This window comes from Ambystoma mexicanum, chromosome 9, assembly GCF_040938575.1.
Source record: "Ambystoma mexicanum isolate Mex_15411 chromosome 9, UKY_AmexF1_1, whole genome shotgun sequence".
NCBI classification, from domain to species: domain Eukaryota; kingdom Metazoa; phylum Chordata; class Amphibia; order Caudata; family Ambystomatidae; genus Ambystoma; species Ambystoma mexicanum.
The window spans coordinates 825,873,413-825,895,005 of NC_090931.1; the positions used below are offsets into that span (position 1 = coordinate 825,873,413).

Genomic DNA, 21,593 nt, shown 5'->3' on the forward strand with positions numbered 1-21,593 from the left:
ACAAACAAGTGGTTTCACAGGGGGGTGCTGTTGAGCAGCCTGGAAAATGGTTGCCTAGCTTTCTAGCTCCACGCCACACGAGAAACCGAGATGAATAGGTGGCAATCCCGGTTCTTCCTCAACCTTTAAACTACAGCACTTGATCGCTCGAACTACTGTGCTACTCCATCTGTTCGTTTCGAGTGGTGGCCTCTGTGCCCGGGGCGGCCTGACTGCGTATTGGAGCTGCAGCAGAACCTCGACCCAGTCGCCTACGTACCACCCATTGCGGCATCCGATCTCCCGCATGGATCACCAGAGCCTCCTGATGCAGATTACCGGGGCGCACCATCCAAACATATTGTGTGGTGGCTGGACCCGAAAGGTTTGTGAACCTGCCTGCGCGGCGACCTCCCTTGGGATCGCTGCTGAGGTACTGCAGGTCCCGGAGGGACTGAGGACGCTGTGCCTTCCTGCCCTGGGGCTGGAACTCTGCGGGCGCGTGGATCATTGTACCCATCTGCCCCGCAGCCGGGGCACCACGCCAGCCTACCCTGTACCATCGGGCTGGCCCGCTCGCAATACCCATCAGCATAGTCGCTGCAGCGGTGGGCACTGCGAGGCCTCAGCCCCCAACCCGAATATACGCCTGTGTTCGGCCAGCCAGCCCATGTCTGGAACAAGACATGGAAGCAGAGACTCCGCCATCACTACGGTTTCAACCCAGATGACGTTTATCATCCTTGACCTCTGCTTCCCTCCATCGGCAGACCTGCCCTGAGGCTCCACCACAACCCGGGACTCCCCACAGCCCCAGCGTCCCCGCCTGGCACCACGCCCGAAACGGAGCGGACCCGGCCGATAACCCAGTTGATCCCGCCCGCCTCCTCCCTGGTCGGCATGGGTAAAGTTTATGACCACCTCTGATCTCGGACGGGTGGATGCCCCCAGAGTCCATTGCCGAACACAGGCTTCGATTGATGCGTGGGCGCACTGTGGGGCCCCCGACTACGGCATCAGAGAATCCAACCAAACGGACGCTCCGAGGGGTCCACAATACCGCCAGCGACTCTGCACTGCAGTGCCCAGGTAACAGGGAGACGCAGCAGTAGCCACAGTGTCATGATCTCTGCTTCCAAAAGGTCAGGGTTTTCCCAACTCCCTTGGAAGCAGATCCATAACCCAGGTTCCGAGTGCCAACCAGTCCCAATTGGGACCTTTTGGACCCAGTCCTGGCGCCAGTGGCACCAGGCTCATAAATATGCCCAGTCCCAGCGCTGGAAGCGCCGGGCTCATAATGCTTGGGTGGACTTACCTGCAGCAGACCATGCTGCTTACTTGCCTGCCAGTTGAGCCTCTGATCCTCTTCTGTTTGGAACTACTTTTCCTGTTGGGTGGGGCAGGAGCCACTCCCTAGATTCAGAACACTGGAACTCTTCTGGAAAGCTTACCTAGGCGTGGCTGTGGAAGGAGACACCTAAGCACTACAGAGGCTATTTAAACCACACCCGATGGATGAATCTTGCTTTGCGTTATTCTGCATCCTCTGCAGCAGAACGCTCATCGTGTCTTCTGCATCTGATCCTGGGCCTAAGGAAAAAGGCTTACCATCCTGAATCCAGTCTTCAGCAACACCTATAAAGACAAGAAAGAACAGGTTAGCATTACGGTCTTCAGTGACAGCGCTTCACTTACCTGGTCCATCGGCTGTCACCAACGCCTCGCGCTGCATTCCGGCATCTGAAAGACAAAGGCTTACCTACTCTTCGTGCGCTCCGGAGGTCTTCACACTGCATTCCGGCATCTGAAAGACAAAACAAGGTGCGTTTAAAGACATTGGGGAACTTTAATACTCACGTGCCATTAATCCTTTCCACATCTAACCCAGTGGGTATTCCGGCACCCTGCAGCCGCTCCGAACTTGTACCTGCAAAATAAAAAGACAGTTAGAGCGCATCGTGAAGCAGGCAACAAGCGCTTACTTACGTGCTTCCAGGCGCTTCTATTCATCACACGGTCTCCATCTTCAACTCACTTCAGCCCGTCATCCGCCATCGCCGGAACCCTGCAAAACAAGAAACATCATTACTAAAGACTTTAAAGACATTAGAATTACTCGAAACTTACCGTTCGTGCAGTAAACGACGGACAGCAGTCCTCTGAAGTCAAGAGGCCTGCTCCCCTTATCCAGTGAAGAAACTGGTTACAGCACCCTGCCCCGAGGCAGATGGAGAGCACGGCGTTCACTTACCTAAGGTGAGAGCGTTAACCTTTGAGGTTCTACAGGAGAAGAGAAAGGGAAGAAGAGAGAGACATTCAATAACCCAGTTCCTTAATCCCATATTTTCTATCTGCAGACATCTTACCCTTCGAGTCAGACATACAGTGCACAGAGGTCCAGCCCAAAGAGCCAGCCGTGTGTTACACATCACCTTTGAAGATACGGTATACGCCCAGTCAAGACCGGCGCCTCTACGGGAATCAGGTGAGCGTTACACACAGGCTGTATCATCAGAACTGCCTGCAGATCCTGTAACTACCGCACATAATACAGGGCAAGGTGAGAGACTTCCCCCATTCCCGAAGCCACCCTCAATTCAACCCGTGGGGGACACAAGCTCAAGCAATAACAGGAGTGCGGTATACATCAGCTAACAGGCACCCGCGGTGCATGCTACACTCGCAGCAGGGTCTCACAACTACCTATCCTATAATACCACAAAAAACCCTGCCCGCTCGAGGAAATCCCCACCTCACTTGGAGGGCTTCCCCTGCTCGATCGGAGAACTTGAGGGAAAGTCTCAGGTGCGAGGACAGTAATTACAGGAACCTTACTTTTGAAATGGCATTGATCATTTTTTAGGAGTCTCCTTGTAGACTTGGGTTCCTGGAGCTTTGTGTAAATAGGCTTTATCCCCTCACTAAAAAACAAGTGGCATACATCACAGCGCTCTTCGCCAAGACTATTTTGAATATACTTTGTATGCTTTCCCAAATACAGAGTAATTTATCACACCACTGAAACCCTAGAAACAATAAAAAATGGCCTTAATGTGACCTATTGACCATAAGGAAAATAAGCATCACAGCTGCATCTCCTTATACAACGGTGCCACTGTCAAAGGCTGACAAAGAAATCCAATGATTAAGCCATCTTGGCAGATTCTGGGACTGTGCTCAATATCGTAAGCAAAGCTGTGGGGTGAATGGAATACATGGCCCTGCACCAATTACACGGGTATTCTTAAATGTTCTAGTAGTCATACAAAATAACAAGGCAGTCAGGTTTGAGCACAGTACGTAAGAGATTCATGCTGACTGATTTCTATCCAGATTGTCTTCACAGTAGCATGCCTGGCCATCAAGCCAATAACTACCTTTTCACATAAACCTTCACAGGAAAGATTTACATATTTTGTAGTGCATCAAATATAGTCCATAGACAATATTCAAATAGCTGCCATGTGTTTTGTGGGATCCTTTAATTCTGCACTTTTACGTACATATAGTACTACTAATATACGGTCTGCATTTGTGGAGAGTTACAGCATCCTTGTGGTTAGTGTATCAAGCTTTCACTTCCGAATTTATGAAATACAATTGTTATAGTTAACTGTTTTGCTTTCAATATTGGGGTAACAGATGGAACAGAAAAAATTGAACATTTGAACAGAGTATAAACCAAACATAGATGGGCATTGGCCGTGCCATGTAGAAGTGTATGCTCAATATTCAGACCAAAATCAATCAGCAGTGAAATGGTCACAACCCAAAATGTAGTTTCCTCACCTCTCTTCCTGTCTAACTCGCCGCTGTTCTTTTTCCCGGGCTGCCTTTTCATCCTCTTTATCTGGCCTAGGGGAAAACAAATGTTATTGCATTGAGCTCAATTAAACTTTCTACTGTGCATGATTAATCAATGTACATTCTATGTTAACAATTACATTAAATATTTACAAAGTCGCTCAATGATTTACTCCTTATGTCCAGTCATCCCATGCCCTAGATTGCACAACAGAATAAGCACTGTTACCTTCTCCCTTTTCCTTTACCTACTCTCACTCAATCACACTACCAAATCAACATTTGTTCAGTGCTGAGCCTAAGCAGCATGGCATATGCTTACTTTTTGCTTTTCTTTTTTCTGCAACAGCAACAACAGCATATGACCAAACCGATGATAATTATGCCTCCCACCACGGACATAGCAATGATCAAGGCCTCAAAGTTCACTGAAAAACAAAGCAAATATATTATAACAGGAAGGGAATGACGTGTGCAATAATATAAAAAAACAAAGTCAATAGTTGCATTCCAGTCTTAATGAAGTACATTAGTCTAAATTAAACAGCTTCAGGCATGTGAGAAGGTTAAAAACTGGTTGGAACGCCAAGGCCTAAAGTCATCCATTGCAACTTGCAAACATAGCACAAACCTGCTAAAAATACCAACCATGGTTGATTCAACCTGCATATCCGGTGTACCAAATAAAATCATGCCGATATGGCTAGCTATGCACAATGCTGCTTGATGATGTCCGGTTCCAGTGGCTGAATATCTCTTGGCAGCTCAGAGGACGTTTTCAAATTCTACTAATATGCTACTCATCGCGTACTTGTTAACTGTCCTGGGATCTAAGGAGGGCTCTCCTTCCGAGACATCACTTTACAAAGCTCCTTTGGTTGGGTGGCAATGAGGATGCACCCTTCCCTGTAATACGTTCTTCCAGGCCTAAAAACCAATTGGCATGGTACATTTGGCAGTTTCTTTTGGCAGGCTGGTTGATTTACTTTACAATTAAATTTCCAGGTTTCAGTAGGCTCTATGCCCCTTAGCACGATTACTTTTATTATTATATTTATTGAGCACGGACCTAGTTTTGGGAAGTAACAGAGTGCTTTACCCGTCATGGGGGATGGGGGTTACACAGTGAGGGAAGCAGTCATACAAGGGAGCAGGGAGCTAAAACAAGCTAGGGGGAAGGTTGGCAATTAGCAGTAAGGCATCTACAAGCAAGGCGATAAAACATGTGGGAGCAGATCACCCAATATCAGCTTAGGGGAGGAGTGGAGGCTGTGTGTGGACCTAGGTGTTGGGCAAGAGCCATTCCTTGAAGAGGAGAGTCTTGATCTCCTTCCTGATATGTAGTAGCGAGGGGTAAGTCTGGTGTTGATGGGGGAGGTAGTCTCAGAGTTTAGGGCGCGCATAGACTAAGAAGGCTGATTTTTCTACGTCTTCGGAAATTAGTAATCGTCAACCGGGTTGGCAGTCACCCCTTGGCATTTTGGATTGACTCTGTATATATGTCCCCTCAGAGTGCAAAAGATGCACTCGCCACTAGCCATTGGCCAGTGAGAAATGATGTGCTATGTGTATGCATAGAATTGATGTGGCAAGTAACATTTTATGGCTGGTTAGTAGCTTGTAACTTGAATCATTTTCCTTTTGTCCCCTTCATCTTTGCGTAAAATCTCTTTTTCCCCTCACCGTAAGGGGGCACCTGGTTGAATGTATTCTTTAGCCTTGGGTCTTACCTTTGTTTTATAAGTCAGACAAAATAGTGATCTCTCTCCAATTCGGTCCTTGTTGGTTCCATGAAGCTCTTCTGGTTGATTTGGCATGCTCTTTTAAAGATCCAACCCCCCTACTACACATTTCAGCGTGGGCCAAGATTCTTCAATATCTTCCTCTTTCATATTTTCTCCATAAATAAGTATTGCAATGCGGTTGCTTATTTCCACTTCAAAAAAGGTAGGTCATTAAAGTTCTATTAGGGCACCGACACATCACTCCTCTAATCTTAGTTTAAATCGCCATCTGAAATGTACACTTTCTTCACAGCCAGTCTATCTGGGGACTATAGGATCACAGCAACCATGGGGAGCGGCCATGTAGAGGTCGGTTTGTGTAAACCTACTGTCAGCTGATATTTGCAATTGTATGCACTATATAGATCTAGTCCTCCAGCTTGTTCGGAGAAAGGCGTCAACTTGAATAAATGTAGGATGGATGTCGATCGACGGGTATGTTGAATACTCCGTCATCCAGGCATGGTTTACTTCCTGGATGACTCGTAGCAGGAGAGGGAACAGCGGGAACGCGTACAGGAACAGTCCTTCCCATGGAAAGGAGAACGCATCCCGCAGGCTCCTCGGCTGGTGGAAACCTGCTGACAAACATCTTGCACTTGAGTTTGTCGCCTTTGCAAAGCAACCTATGTGGGGCCTGCTCCACTCGGTGAACAGGCGGTCTACCTGATCCTGACTAAGCTCCGAATCGTGGCAGGAGCGCAGAGACTGCGATGATGTTCTTGACTCGCGCCACGTGAAGAGGGACAGGCACATCCCCCGTCAGACAGTCCAATGCCACAAGTGCTGTGCATCCTTGGAGTGCTATGGATAGAGTGCCCCCTTGTTTCCTGATGTAAAACATGGTGGTGGTGTCCGTGAAGATCCTTACCACCTTGCCTTTCAGTGATGGGAGGAACGGCTTGAGGGCCCAGAACACGGCCTATACCTCCAGGATGTAAATATGAAGATCCTTCTCTAGCAAACCACAGGCTTCTGGCATGCAGATGTCCGGTGTGCGCTCCCCATCCCTCCAGGCAGGCGTTCGTGGTGACTGTCTCCTGGTATAGCGGGGTCCTGAATCCTGTGCCTTGGGTGATGTGGGAGCAGACACCTCACCATCCTATCGCCCGCCGGAACTCGTTGAGCGACAGCTTGTCTGTGAAGCTTCCGGGACACCTGTATCCAGTGGGCGTCCAGCAATTCCTGGATGGGCCGCATCTCCAACCTGCAGAGCCGGATGAGGTAGATGCAGGATGACATGCCCAGCAATGACTTGATGGCTCGCACCGTGGCCGTCCTCGAAGACAGCCGCTGCACCTTCCCCAGAATGGCTGCTATCCTCTCCTGCTGGCCAGGCAAGACACTGTATTGAGCCTGGTGCCTAGGAACAGTGCTTTCTGCGATGGCATAAAGCATGACTTTGGATAGTTGACAGAGATCCCAGATTTGTTAGTAGCCGGATGGTTGTCTGTGTCTCCTTGGGCCAGCCCCTGTGAGCGGGCGTGAATCAGTCAAGTGTCCAGGTACGGGTATACATGTATGCCCTGTAAGAGTAGATGGGCCGCCACTGGTGCCAGGCACTTCGTGAACACTCTGGGGGCCGATTTGAAGCCAAAAGGTAGCGCCTTGAATTGGTAGTGCTGCCCCTGCACTACGAAGCATAGAAACTTTTGGTGTTTCCTGTGAATGGGGACGTGGAAGTAGGTCCAGCAATGTCAAGAACTCTCCTTATTCCAGTTGGCCGAGCATGTGTTGCAACAGGACCATTCTGAATTTTTGGGACTTGAGGTATTTGTTCAGACGTCATAGGTCTAGAATTGGCCTCCAGCTCCCGGTCTTGTTTCTGCCCAAGAAGTATCTGGAATAGACTCCGGAGCCCCAGAGTCGCTGGGGAACTAGCTCTATCGCCCCTTTTTGCAGCATGGCCCATATCTCCTCCAGGAGCTGAGGGATGTGCTTCTCCCGACGGGCCACCGGAGGGATCCGCGGACACCTGTGCTGAAACTCCAGCATATGTCCCTGGGGGGGGAAGAGGGGAGCGGGGGCGCGTCCGGCACCCATCCATCAGTGGTGCTGTTTTGACACTTGCTGACCAACTTCGCCACCGGCCTCCCACCGGGGTGCACGGGTGGGGGCCTGACTTCTTGGTCGGTTCATGCTTGCTATGGCGCCAGCATCCTTCCCTGCGGGTAACGCTTTGCTCTGCCACCGTAGGTCTGGAACAGCCTCTGTAGGCTTCCTGGGTCATGGATCTGGAAGGCTGATGGTACGATGAGGAGAAACCTTTGGAAGACCTGTTCAACCTTCCTCTGGAGGATCGAAAGGATGAGCAGTGCTGCTGTAGGGTGCCCAGGGAATAAGCCGTCTCTGTATCCACCTTGATGGCCTGTACGGACTCGTTGATGACTTTCCCAAATAGGTTATCTCAGTCGAAGGTCATGTCCAGTACCTTCGCTTGGACCTCCTGGCCGAAATTCATGGCCTTCATCCAGCCTTGAAATCCAGTTTTGATTGCAAAAAAAACTGGAGCCCTTGCACACTGTCCTTGTGGACAGTGTGTAAGGACTCCAGGTCCTATTTATCCGTGGACGAGACCTCTGGGAGGGCTGATCCGGGGCCTCCTTGCCCCACCCCCCGGTTCCACCCTGAGGGGCTGGAACCGGGTTCTGAGACAGTGTTCCCTTTTGAGACGTGCCAGCAGACTTTGTCAAAGTCACTGCAGCAGTTTCGCACCTCAGTGGCAGGGATACCTTCTGCGCTGTGGGGGCTACCTTCACAGGGTAAGCTCCCACAGCTGCTGTGAGAGCAGCTGCCACCAACTCTATCATCGACTAAGTCTTATCCTGCACTGATTGGGCCTTCTTGGGCAGTTCGGCCTTCGCCTTCTCCTCCATCCACAGCTTCGCAGGCTTCTCCCGCAGTTTAGCCGAGTTGAACGATTTCCTTTTCGAGGAGGAGCTCGATTGCTGGCTGGCAATGGAGATGGAGGGTGATGTTGATCGCGCCCTTTCCACCCCGGGAACCGCTTTCGCAGCAAACACGGTGGACTCTAACTTGCAGTTCTTGGCCTGGTCTATGAGGCACCTTCAAAGGACTTAGAAGGCCGCTCCTCAGACAGACGGTCCTGGGTGAGGCATGACCCTGCTCGGAGCAAGGGGCAGAGGCATTGGTGTTCAGCCACGCTGCCAGTCTACTGTGCCTATCCCTTCGTCGTCTTCTTGGAGAAACCGAGGAGTATCTCGCACTCCCCTTCCTTCTGGTCCGGATGCAGGCAGTAGAGGCATTGCAGGTGCTTGTCTTCAACAAACATTCCGTAGCCCACACTTGGTGCAGGACTTGAAGAGGGATCTTCCCTCCTTCTCTTCCATCATGGTTGGAAGGCGCAAAAAAGGCTTAATGGCCTTCCGCGATCTTCGCCCTTGAGGGGCGCTGAAATTCCCCAACGATTTGCTCTGTCGGCTGATGGAGAAGAGATCGCACAGGCTCTTTCGGAACAAAAATAGAACCTTTTTCTATCGAAAACACAGAAAAACATAGAAGTAGCTGGCAGAGCAAACTCAAGGACTCCCAACACTGAAGCGTGCTGTAAAAATCTAAAGTTGTCTACCAGAGTAGGAAGAGGACTTATTGGATGGGGCAGTATGACCCCTGAGGTTTAACCGAGAAACAGTTTGTAAGTGAAACTTTTTATTTTCTTTTACTTAGGATTCCCAGCCTGACAGAGAATATTCATGAGCATGTGAATCCATGCCAGACACCATGCTGAAGAATTTAAATACCCCAGGGATATTTTTTAGTATATTTTGTAAATAGAAATGCCTATGTAGGATGGAGTCAGGGTGGCAACCATGTAAGAACTGAGTCAGGGCTACAGAGCAGAGACCCATTGACAATGCAACTGCAGTGGGCATCATTTCGGGTGCGAAGTGGCAGAACAGAGATGGCAGATGTGGCAAATTGCAGAAGATCAACGTCATCCGTTCTCCCTGAAGCAGTAGTTGCCAAAGCTTATCCAGCAAGAAAGATGGCACGGGGACAGGCAGATGCACAAGGACAGCGACTAGTGTGATTCTTGTCTGGCAGCCTCAGGTCAAGTGTCTAGATCTGCTGCAGAAGCTTCAGAAGGTCCTAATTTCAGGGCAGGAAATGAGCTTGGCAAGTCGAAGGTGATCGTAACAAGCACAGTGCCCGACCCACACATGATGCCCTCCCAGTGCCGACTCTAAAATACAGCGTGAATGGACACAAGGGGTCTGCAGCGTAGCCAAAGGGAAAGGCAGTGGACAGAGGATTTGGTATCCTTAGGGCTTCCACTGCAAATTGCTTCAGGACCTATCAGAAGGATCCCATACAGCAGTTTTACCCCATATATTAACTTTATATGAATATAGTATACCTGCCAATAGGTGGGGGTCATGCTCCAGTTGAAGGAGATCCTCTTGGGGAGATCAAAGAGTATGTATAGAAATGAAGCAGAAACCCACTCTTCATGACTACTGTACACAAGCATCCAGAAGAATTACAGGGGATCTTTGGGACAAAATCTGAACCCAGCAATCATATTGGTTAATCAAGGTTCCGTTTCAGAGCAGTGTCGTCCTTTAACAATCAGCCAGTTAGATGGGCAGAGACCTTTGGCTACCCAATGAGAAGGTGAAGCTAGGAATGGAACCTTGTGTGCCCCAAGTGTGCTGAGTCGAAATGTCCATCACATGGCATGCCAGTGTCAGAAGGGGTTCCGATGGCTGGAAATGAGATGTGGAATCCGGACTGCAGACCCTGGCTCACCAGTGACCCTTCCTGTGGTCCCAACACATTCCGTGGAGGGGAGATGCCCTGAGATTTAGGAATTCACTTTTTGTTTCCCTTGATGGGCAAATCTGCAAAGAAACTCACCAAAGTTGGCAAGGACTTGTTTATTCATACAACTCAGTGTCCTCCGTCACTGCATGAAATGACCTGAAAATGACAAAAACAGGTGGTGCTCACCCTGGTAGATTACTTGGACAGTTCGAGTTTCGGGTTTCAAACCTTCCAAAACATGCAAATAGCCAAAAAGGTGAGGCTTAAGCATGAGGTAATGAAAAGCATAGCTGGCAAAGAATGAAAATGCCTCGATGGCTTACAGGGAAAATGTGACTGAACAGCGGTCTACTCTCATGATATCAAGACCTGGAAGCTGGGAAGATGCAGCCATCTCACGTTTGAGACTGAACCTTGCCACAATTCACCTACAATATGCACAGGGACTAGACTGCTCTCATGACATTACTAAAGACCTCATTGTTACACACTGTCACAGTCACATCTTGTTGATACACAGTATACGAGAGCAGGTGTCTCGTGGGCTGGGATTAGCAATGGTCCCAGGCTTGGGGGCCCACAGCCTGACCAATTAGGACACTGGGGGACAGGGCTGGCGGCCGGAATCTCCAGCCAATCATCAGGGGTTTGAATGTAACATTTTTCAGGTAGCAATTTGTAGGGATGAACCAAGTACACCACCTGGCACCATGACCACCAATAACAAAATACCCTATGTGTCTCCATACTGGACCTACCACTCTGGGAACCAACCCAGAGTGGTGTTGGGCTCGGGGAAGGATTTTGTTAAGTGACGATTGTGAAGTCACGAGTGTACAAAAAGGGCCTGCGAGCCTGAAATTGTTGAGATGTACTTGGATGGAACTAAATGCCTAGTATGTTGTCCCTGCTCGTTTGATATAATAAAACAGCAGTTATCCTTTGCTCCTTGTTTGGACCTCTTTTATAACTGAAGGGTAAGCTCATGAACAAGTGGAAGGACTTGGGAGCTATTAATACTTGAAACGAGTGGGAAGGCATCCTGCCACTTACTTTAGGACCGTTTACCTATATGGTAAAGGCTGAATTTCTTTGCATGCTAAGTATGACAGTGGCTTTATTATTTAGCTGACTGTCATAGGTATTCTAAGAAGATGAGCAAGAGATAAACCCTTTTGGAAATGCATCATAGCATACTTTTATTATTCTGCTAGTGCTAGTAGGTGCACAACATATTTTATGCTTTTAAAGTTTTTTCAAAAATATATATAAAAGATGCTATTTCATTATATAATCTTAAATCAAAATACATTCATTTTGTTTTGCAAATGCATTAGAAAAAAGAAAGTGAGTGACAAATATGATTGTGACAAACATTCAACAAATGCAAAAAAGTGTAACAAATGTGGTATACAGAATCACCATTAGTAGTGTTTGTTTGTGTCTTGAATAGAACATATATACAAGACAGTATGGTGTTTGTAAGCTCTAGAGGAGACAGGGACCTAGTCGTTGGTCAACGTCAGGAAACAAATCAGGTTATGAAACGGGATTGTGGGAGTGTAGCCCTCAAAGTTATGTGACCCCGTGACGTTTCGGCAATTAGCCTTCTTCTTGGGCCTCGACTTGGTCTCCCCTGTGTGTGGAGAAAAAAAGAGGGAGAAAATAAAAAAGATTCTAAGTAAAATTCAAGGGCAGACTAGCTGCAGAGTACATCTAAAAAGAAAGAGGAGTCTAAAGTGTGTTTGACCTGCATGCATTAAAAACTAATCAGGACCAATATGGGTACAACAATAGAGTTGTCCTGGTGCTTGCTGGGCACTTAGGTACTAACCTGGAAAGAGTACAGGGTTCTGAAAATGGCTTCGCGGAGATGAAGGCGGGGAGTACTGTTAAACTCTCCAACATCAGATTTCTTATAAGTAGAGGGTTGTGCGTAGATTTTAAGTCTACTGCAAATACTGGAAGGGAAACATGGAGACAGAAAACAAATTGTCTCTCAGTCATGTGTTGGGATTTAAAATACAATCACTGCTGTTAAAATAGACAGAGTAACCATGCAGTACCTGGGGTACCTTGGTGTTTAGCCCGCAGAAACTGTTGTGCTGAATTCTGCGGGGAGGCAGTCCTCTATACATGATGCCTTGATATTAAATATCAGGATTTGGAAGTGCGGTCACACATCCGGTAACAGGGTGCTGGGGACAGCTGTGGGCCGTTCCTTCTATTTACTGGATTACCCTGAGAGAAAATAGAATAGGATAGGACGGCAACTGATTAGTGGAGGTGCCGAAGTTTTTACGAGAAATCCACACGTGCGGCTGAATGCGCACGTTTGTTTCACAGCCCGTGTGTCCTGGTTGCTGGTGAGGATCAGCTTGTGGGGCCAGGAACGCAGGGTCAGAATCTGCCGTTCCTGGTCCCCACTTGGTCTACCTGCCAGGGGTCTCTCACCTGTGGTGTTTGGCGCTGTGATGCTTCATCTGGCTGGGGGGCTGCTACGAATGCGGCGGCTCGTGTAGCTACATGGAAAAGGAAAAGAGCTGTAACATATAAATATATATATATATACACAGTGCGCATGCGCAGGGGACCTCTGAGTCTCTGCGCATGCGTACTTTGTGCGGTGTCCGTGGGTTGTCATGGCACCCGTAAAGGAACTAGCTACGGTACGTTTAGCTGTGACCCCTCGTACCGTCTTAGTTTGTGTATTTGGGCCGTGTATACTGAAACAGTGTTTATGGATAGGTACTAATGAAGACCTCGACTTCTTTGGGACACTGGAAGGATTTAGGGCCTTCCGTGAGCTGGAGGTCCGCGGCCCCTAGGTACGGCTCTGCCGAACCCAGAATTTACCCTAACAGTTGTGAACATGCTGACTTTCTGTCCAACACCAGGTCACATGCTACCAGTATGTAGATGGAATGGCCAATAAGATGAGAATGCATTACTTACCGTAAAAGCATTTCTGATGGTTGTATCTGCTTAGATTCACATGCTGTGCATAGGTCCGACATCCAGTGGTCACTGCGGAGCATTGCATTTTGTTTTTCGTAGTCGAAAAGGGGACGTCGACTAGGCGTGTCTGAAACACTATCCCTATAGTGACGTGCGTTGTACCCACAATCCCTCACGCGTCGAGGTCCCTCTGTTTGTATTTTTTCTGCCCTGAGGGAGCCTTCTAGACGTGAGTGAGTACAGAAAGAGAGAGAGATATATAAAGGAAGTCTATGTTCCTTCCATCCGAGCGGGGAGGAAGGGTGGGCGCATGTGAATCTAAGCAGATACAACCATCAGAAATGCTTTTACGGTAAGTAATGCATTCTCTTCTGATGTTTGTTAATCTGCTTAGAATCACATGCTGTGCATAGACTAGCGAGCAGTACCCGGAGTTGGCGGTGGGTTATGAGAAGGAACAGTAGAGAAAAGGTGTCGTAATACTGCCTGTCCCACCTGGGAGTCAGATCTAGAGTGTGTATCTAGACAGTAGTGTTTTGTAAAGGTGTGCACAGAACTCCAGGTAGCCGCTTTGCAGATGGACTCAAGGGGAACATTTGCAATGAATGCTATGGATGCCCCCGTGCCTCGAGTAGAGTGTGCTCTTGGCTTAAAGGGTAGTTCTCTCTTAGCAAGAGTATAGCAGAGAGTGATGCATTGAACAATCCATCTAGAAATAGTGGATTTTGAAACCGCATCTCCTTCTCTTCCTGCTGCCACCGAGACGAAGAACTGATTAGTCTTCCTCAATGGTCTGGTTCTTTCCATGTAGAACATGACCGCCCTGCGTACATCAAGTGTGTGCAGAGTCCTTTCTCCCAAATTGGAAGGATTTTGAAAGAACGTTGGTAGTTCTATAGACTGGTTTACGTGGAATTTAGAAATAAATTTCGGAGCAAACCTAGGGTGAGTGCGTAGAACCACTTTATCTTTGTGAACTGTAACAAAGGGGTCTAGAATAGAAAGAGCCTGAAGTTCACTTACTCTCCTGATGGAGGTGATAGCTATTAAAAAAGCAGTCTTAAGAGTAAGATGTTTAAGGGATGCTTTGTGCATGGGTTCGAATGGAGAGCCCATGAGTCTGGTAAGTACCACATTAAGGTCCCATCCGGGAGCAGGGTCAGCTATCGGGGGGTGTATTCTTTTTACTCCCTCCATGAATGCCTTTATAACTGGGATCCTCCACCACGACACTTTGAGTTGGGAGGTGGTGTATGCAGAAAGTGCCGCTAGGTGGACTTTAATGGAGTTAAACACTAGGCCTGAATCCAAGAGATGGGTCAGGTATAGTACCACATGTGTGGGAGAGCAGTCAATAGGGTTGATGCTTTTACTCCTGCACCAGATGACAAATCTCTTCCACTTGCTAGAATAGCAGTGGCGAGTGTTCGGTTTTCTGGCTTCCCTGAGGATGTCCATGCATCTTTGCAGGAGTTGTAGATGTCCGAACTCTATGACCTCAGGAGCCAAGCTGCTAAATTCATGTTCTGGGGGCATGGGTGCAGAGTCCTGCCCTTGTTCTGAGATAGCATGTTGTACGGGCAGGGGAGTTTTACTGGGGGAGATAGAGACATCTCCATCAAGTGAGCGAACCATGGCTGTCGGGCCCACATTGGGGCCACCAGTAACATGGTCACTTGTTCCTGGTGCATCTTGTGCACTACCTTGTTGAGAAGGGGAGTCGGGGGAAAAGCGTAAACAAATTTCCCTGACCATTGCATCGATAGACCGTTCCCCTTGGATTGGTTCTGGGGGTACCTGGAGGCGTAACTTAGGCATTGAGAGTTCTCCAGGGTTGCGAACAGGTCTATTTCTGGGAATCCCCATTGTGTGAAGACGTCGAAGACGATGTCTTCGTGCAGACGCCATTCGTACTCTTCGGGCAGGGGGAAATCTCTGCTGAGTCTGTCTGCCAGCAGATTGAGTTCCCCGGGTACATGTAGTGATAGTAGGAACATGTCCTGTTTGAGAGCCCACTTCCATATATTCTGGGCCAGTTTGGACAAGCCTGGAGAGTGGGTGCCCCCCTGCTTGTTGATGTAGTACATGGCTGTAGTGCTGTCCGTAAGGACCATTACTGTCTTGCCTTGTAGGTGTTCTTGGAAGGCTTTTAGCGCCTTGAATACCGCTGGTAGCTCCAGTAGATTGATGTGTTTGGATGCTACGTTCGGAGTCCACACTCCGTGAGCAGTCTGATGGGATAGGTGAGCACCCCATCCTGTGAGGGATGCGTCTGTGGTTAGAGTGGCTTCCGCCGCGGGTGTGGCAAAGGGTTTTCCTTTTTCCATGTTCCCCTTTGTCCACCACTGTAGCGAGAGAACCAAGGCCTGCGAGACCACCACTAGATCGTCCCATTGTCCGCTGGCCTGACACCACTGGCTGTTGAGCCACTCTTGCATTGGGCGCATGCGCAGGCGCGCGTGAGGTACCAAATAAATACACGACGCCATCATTCCTAGCAAGCGCATTGCTTTGCGTACCGTCACCTCTCGGCCGGTCACATATTGGGGGATCTGAAACAGCATGTTTTGGACCCTCTCTTTGGAGGGGAAGACGAGGCCGTCCCTTGTTTGAATTAGAGCCCCTAGGAATTGTTTGATTTGACTGGGGTCTAGACTGGACTTCTTTTCGTTGATGGAGAAGCCCAGTTGGAACAAAAGGTCTACCGTCTTTTGGGTATTGGAGAAACATGTTTCGTAGGAGTCCCCTGTTATGAGCCAGTCGTCGAGGTAAGGGTAAACTGGGATGGACAACCTGCGCAGGTGGGCCGCAGCCACTGCCAGTACCTTTGTGAATACCCTTGGTGCTGAAGCTATACCGAAGGGTAGCACCTTGAACTGGTAGTGTTTGCCCTCTATCATGAACCTTAGGTTTTTTCTGTGTGCTGGCAACATTGAAATATGAAAGTATGCATCTTTCATGTCCAATGTTGTCATGTAATCTCCCTGTGAAAGCAGCGGGATCACCTCCTGTAAGGTCACCATACGAAACTTTTGGGGTTTGATAAACTTGTTCGCTGGGCGCAGATCTAATACAGGGCGCATGGTTAGATCCTTTTTGGGTACAAGGAAGTACACTGAATAAATACCTTCCGTTACTTGAGATAGAGGCACGACCTCTATGGCTCCTTTTTCCAGCAGTTGTTGTACTTCTTGAAGAAGGATGGCAAGATGTTCCGGCGTCAACCGCCGTCCCCTCGGGGGTCTGTAGGATGGGGAACTGTTGAATTCGATACAGTATCCGTGGGCTACGGTGGAAAGTACCCAACGGTCTGACGTTATCTCCTCCCATGCAGGAAGAAAGGATGTTATCCGGCCCCCGACCGGTGTTGCATGGGAGGGGACGCGAATCTTCGCGTCACTTGGAGTTGTTGGGGGCTTGGGAGCCTCTGGGGGTGGATCCCCGACCTCTCCCTTTGCCCCGGCGTTGGCCTCTTTGGCTGTACTGCCCACTATTGGCTTGGTAATTGGTGGCAGGGTATTGCTGATGCTGACCTTGTTGTTGTTGCCGTTGGCCACGAAAAAAGCGCTTGTTGCCATAGCCGCGTCTGGTAGTGGGCTTAGAGATCTGGTCAAGAGTCTTGATAGTGTCGAACTCTTTTTTGGCCATCTCTAGGGCTTCATCTACCGCTTTTCCGAAGAGGTTGGCGTCCTCGACAGGTTTATTTATTAAAGACGCCTGTGTCTCCGGTTTAAAGCCTGAGTTGCGCAGCCATACATGGCGCTTTAGGAGTATTCCTTGTACCAGGGAACGTCCTGCTGTTTCTGCCGCGTCCAGAGAGTTTTTTACAATGCTCTGGTTAACTTGTGTTCCTTCGCCAATAGTCGACAGTAGGCGTGTACGTAAAGGCTCCGGTGCTTCCTCTGCGTCTTTGCGCAGTTTGGCCCACTGCGCGTCTGCGTAGCTCGCAAGCAAGGAATTGTTGTTGGCAATTCTTGCTGAGAAGGCAGCCGAGGAAGTAACTCTTTTTGCAAGGGCATATAGCCTCTTGCCCTCCTTGTCAGGGGGTGCCTCACTGGTGGAAAGTGGTACCCCTGCCCTCTTTCTAGTATTAGATACAACTAGGGAGTCCGGTATGGAATGTCCCCTAATGTAGAGCGGGTCTGAGGGTAAAGGAGCGAAAAGTTTCTCAATCCGTGGATTGACCCCTCTGATCAATGCGGGAGTGGACAGCGACGGGGTGATCCTCCTTTTAACTGAGGCGAGGAGTGGAATGGTCTGGCTGACCGGGGGTTTTTCTTTAATGACTCTTTCTACAAAGTCTAATTCTGGAGAGAGTTCTCCCGTGTCCAGTTCGAAATGCGCTGCTGCTCTGCGCAACAGTGCATTGAAAGTAGGCTGATCGTCAATTGGAGACGTGTTCCTAACTGGAGAATTATCCGGAGGAGTTAGATTTAGGGCATCGGTGTCGGAACACACTGATGGTGATTGCCAGGGGTGCGAAGGTCCTTCTCCTGGGCTAATCCCGAAGCCTTCTTCTATAATGTTTGTTCTGTCTTCTAGACATTCCTCCTGGTTCTGTCCTTCGTTGTCCATGAAATCATCTTCTTCCTCGAAGTATTGTTCCTCCCCAGTGAGGTCATATACATCTTGGAAGTCTGAGGCTGTGTCCAGCAGGGGATCGACCAGCCTCGGTTTTTTGGCTCTGGGGTCGTCTTGAGGCCCTTCTCTAGTTCTTCTGAGAGTTAGAGGGGCTTGGGTACTCATAAACTTTTCCATCCTCTCCATACAGAGGTGGAGTCTTTCCATAGTTTCATGGGGTACCCCAGAGCGGTCTAGCGGGGGAAAACTCGAGTTGTCTACCTCGAAATGGCTCGACCTCTCCCAAAGCGTCGAGGAAAGTGTCCCGTCGCCCTCCTCAAAACCCTCAGGTGTGTCGGGAGACTCCCTGACTGAAGGGGGTAGTCCCTGCTTTCCTTCGGGTGTTTTTGGCGTATCCTTTGATCTATGCGTAACGCTCGACGAAATCTTCGGCGTACGCTTTTGGGCGTCGGCTACAACGATCCTGGCTAAGCTATCGGCGACATTCTTGTCGACGGAAGCTTGAGTTTTCGACGCTATGGGTATCGAGCGCTGTACGGCGGTCTGCACCTTCTGTTGATGCGCACCGGCCGATGGTTTGGTGGTGGCGCCCTTGTTTGCCGAAAGCCCAGTCGCAGGTCGCGGCTGCGGTTGCGAGAGGGGCTTCGAACCCGAACGGTCCGAGGAGGCCGCCGGTGGAACCTGCGTCTCCTTGGGCGCCGAAGCTCTCTTCGACTTAGACGAAGAAGAGCCATGGGTTGTGTGCTTACCTTTATGTGAATCTTTGTGTGCGTCAGTGTCGCCGGGGTGTTCATCCCCATAAGCAGGGCGTGAGCCGAGCCCGTCGGGGCCGGGGACAGACGACGAAGCGCGTAAGCGCTCCTTAGAGGGGGTTTCGACTTCCGTGGCGGAGGTCGTGTCATCGCGTTCCTCGTCACTGTCGGTGGTAGCAGCGGCGGGTGAACCTTCGGCCTTCGACATCGCGTAGGCCGCCCACCTTTTAACCCTACGGTCTTTTAGAGTTTTAGGCTTCAGAAGCCGACAAGCCGCGCACCCTTCCTCTTTGTGATCGAGGGGCAAGCAGCGGTTACACCGTGAGTGCTTGTCCTTCCAAGTGAATTTGCCTTTACAAAGTGGGCAAAACCTAAATGGTGTCCTCTCCATAGCAGAGGCAATAAATCGCGATAAACACCCCCAGGGAAAGGAAGGGGAAAGGGAAAGGCATTCTCAGAAAGACCCAGAGATGTCCCACGACCCCACTCTCCCTACTGTATGTGGCCAGCGAGGCCAGGCCACGTGTTCGGCAGCGCCGAAGATTTCCTCCGCTCGACCCTCCGTCGACGATTTTGCTCGGCGGAGAACAGCTACACTGCGTCGAGGGAGTGCTGTATTAATCTTCGTAGAAGAAACGACCAAAGGTCGAGGGTTGCAATGTCTCTCGAGGAGCTCCGCGTGAAGGCGACCAGAAGCTGGGCGGAAAAAAACAATCTGAGGGACCTCGACGCGTGAGGGATTGTGGGTACAACGCACGTCACTATAGGGATAGTGTTTCAGACACGCCTAGTCGACGTCCCCTTTTCGACTACGAAAAACAAAATGCAATACTCCGCAGTGACCACTGGATGTCGGACCTATGCACAGCATGTGATTCTAAGCAGATTAACAAACATCAGAAATATATATATATATGATACATTACTCACCGTAATCCGTAATCGTAATCTTATTTCTGATGCTTGCAATCTGCATCGATTCACATGCTGTGCATAGGCCAACATCTAGTGGAAGCTGCGGAGTATTACAGTTTGTTTTTCGAAACTCGAAAATGGGCATCGACACAGGGCGTGCAAGTAATACTATCCCTAGTGTGACGTCCACTGTACCATTATCACTCACGCGTGTAGGACCCTCAGATTGTTTTCTTTTTTTCTGACATGAGGTAGCATGAGGAGTAGCGCGAGTACAGAGTATCCAAGCAGATAAGATAGGAAGACAAGACTACAAGCATCCATGCGCCTTCTCTCAGAGGAGAGGAAGGGCGGGTTGCATGTGAATCTAAGCAGATACAAGCAACAGAAATACGATTACGGTGAGTAATGTATGCCTTCTGAGACTTGTGGAATCTGCTTAGATCACATGCTGTGCATAGATTAGCGAGCAGTGTTAGAAGAAAGAGGTGGGATGTGAGAAGGGTCCTGAGCAAACAGATGTCTTAGAACCGCTTGTCCCACTTGAGTATCTGTCTTGGAATGAGTGTCAATGCAATAGTGCTGAGTAAAAGTGTGAATAGAGCTCCAAGTAGCTGCTTTGCAAATGGTGTCAAGGGGTACATTTGCAATGAAAGCCAGAGTGGCCTCAATGCCTCTTGTAGAGTGGGCTTTTGGCGTAAAAGGCAGTGTCTTTTCAGAAAGGAGTAACATAGTTGGATACAATTGACTATCCATTTGGAGATGGCACCTTTAGAGACGCGATCTCCTTCTCTGCCTGTAGCTACGGAGACAAACAGTTGGTCTTTTTTTCCTTAGCGGTCTGGTCTTGTCTACATAGTAGAGGTCCGCTCTTCGCACATCTAGAGTGTGTAGTTTCACCTCAGCAGAGCTTTTGGGTTCTTGGAAGAAGGCCGGAAGCTTGATGGACTGGTTAACGTGGAATTTAGAAATAAACTTAGGTGAGAACCTAGGGTGTGTTCGTAGAACCAGTTTATCCTTATGAACAGTAAAGAAAGGATCCTGCACTGACAGAGCCTGAATTTCACTGACCCTTCTTATGGATGTAATGGCTACTAAGAAGGCAGTTTTATAGGTCAGGTGTTTGAGACTGGCTTTATGCATGGGTTCAAATGGTGGGCCCATGAGCTTAGCAAGCACCACATTAAGGTCCCAACCAGGTGGTGGGTTAGAAATTGGAGGGTGGAGTCTCTTTACCTCTTCCATGAAGGCTTTAACCACTGGTACTTTCCACCACGAAACCTTGTTGTGGGAAGTGGTGTAGGCCGACAGCGCTGCCAGATGTACCTTTAGTGAGTTAAATACCAGGCCTGCATCCAGCAGGTGGAGCATGTAAGTGACAATTTTGGAAGGCGGGCAATCAACTGGGTTGATTTGCTTATTCTGGCACCAGATAACAAATCTTTTCCATTTATCAAAGTAACAGTGCCTCGTGTTAGGTTTCCTAGATTCCTTTAGGATGTCCATACATCTCTGTGGTAAATTGAGATGTCCAAACTCTGACTTCAGGAGTCATGCTGCCAGGTTCATTGAATTGGGTTGAGGGTGCACTGTTTGTCCTTGGTGCTGGGACAGTAGGTTGTACCAGCACGGGAGCCTGATGGGTTCCTACACCGTTAGTCTGCGTAGGTGTGGGAACCACGGTCGCCTCGCCCACATGGAAGCAACTAGGATGAGCGTCATCGATTCCCTGTGCATCTGGTTGACCACTTTCCTCATGAGAGGGGTTGGTGGAAAATCGTAGGCAAACATTCCTGACCAGTTCATCCACAGGGCATTCCCCTTGGAGTCTGGCTGGGGGAACCTGGATGCGAATTCTGGGCATTGCCTGTTTTCGCTTGTGGCAAATGGGTCTGTAGTGGGAAACCCCACTGTGAGAAGATGTCTTGTACGACTTTTCTGAGTAGACACCATTCATGTTCTCTTGGGAGGGGATCTCTGCTTAAAGCGTCAGCTAGCGAATTGAGATCCCCTGGAACATGTTGAGATGACAGGT

The 21,593-nt window shown here is 49.1% G+C and overlaps 1 protein-coding gene across 1 annotated transcript in view; it reads right to left on the reverse strand.

The window, feature by feature from the left end:
* PTTG1IP (PTTG1 interacting protein) overlaps positions 1-21,593 on the reverse strand; it is a 471,563-nt gene that overhangs the window by 139,807 nt on the left and 310,163 nt on the right. The window contains exons 4-5 of the mRNA XM_069615849.1: positions 4,106-4,211; positions 3,769-3,834 (exon numbers count right to left, since the gene is read on the reverse strand). Of these exons, the coding sequence (XP_069471950.1) occupies positions 3,769-3,834; positions 4,106-4,211 (172 nt within the window). The remainder of the gene's footprint in view (positions 1-3,768; positions 3,835-4,105; positions 4,212-21,593) is intronic.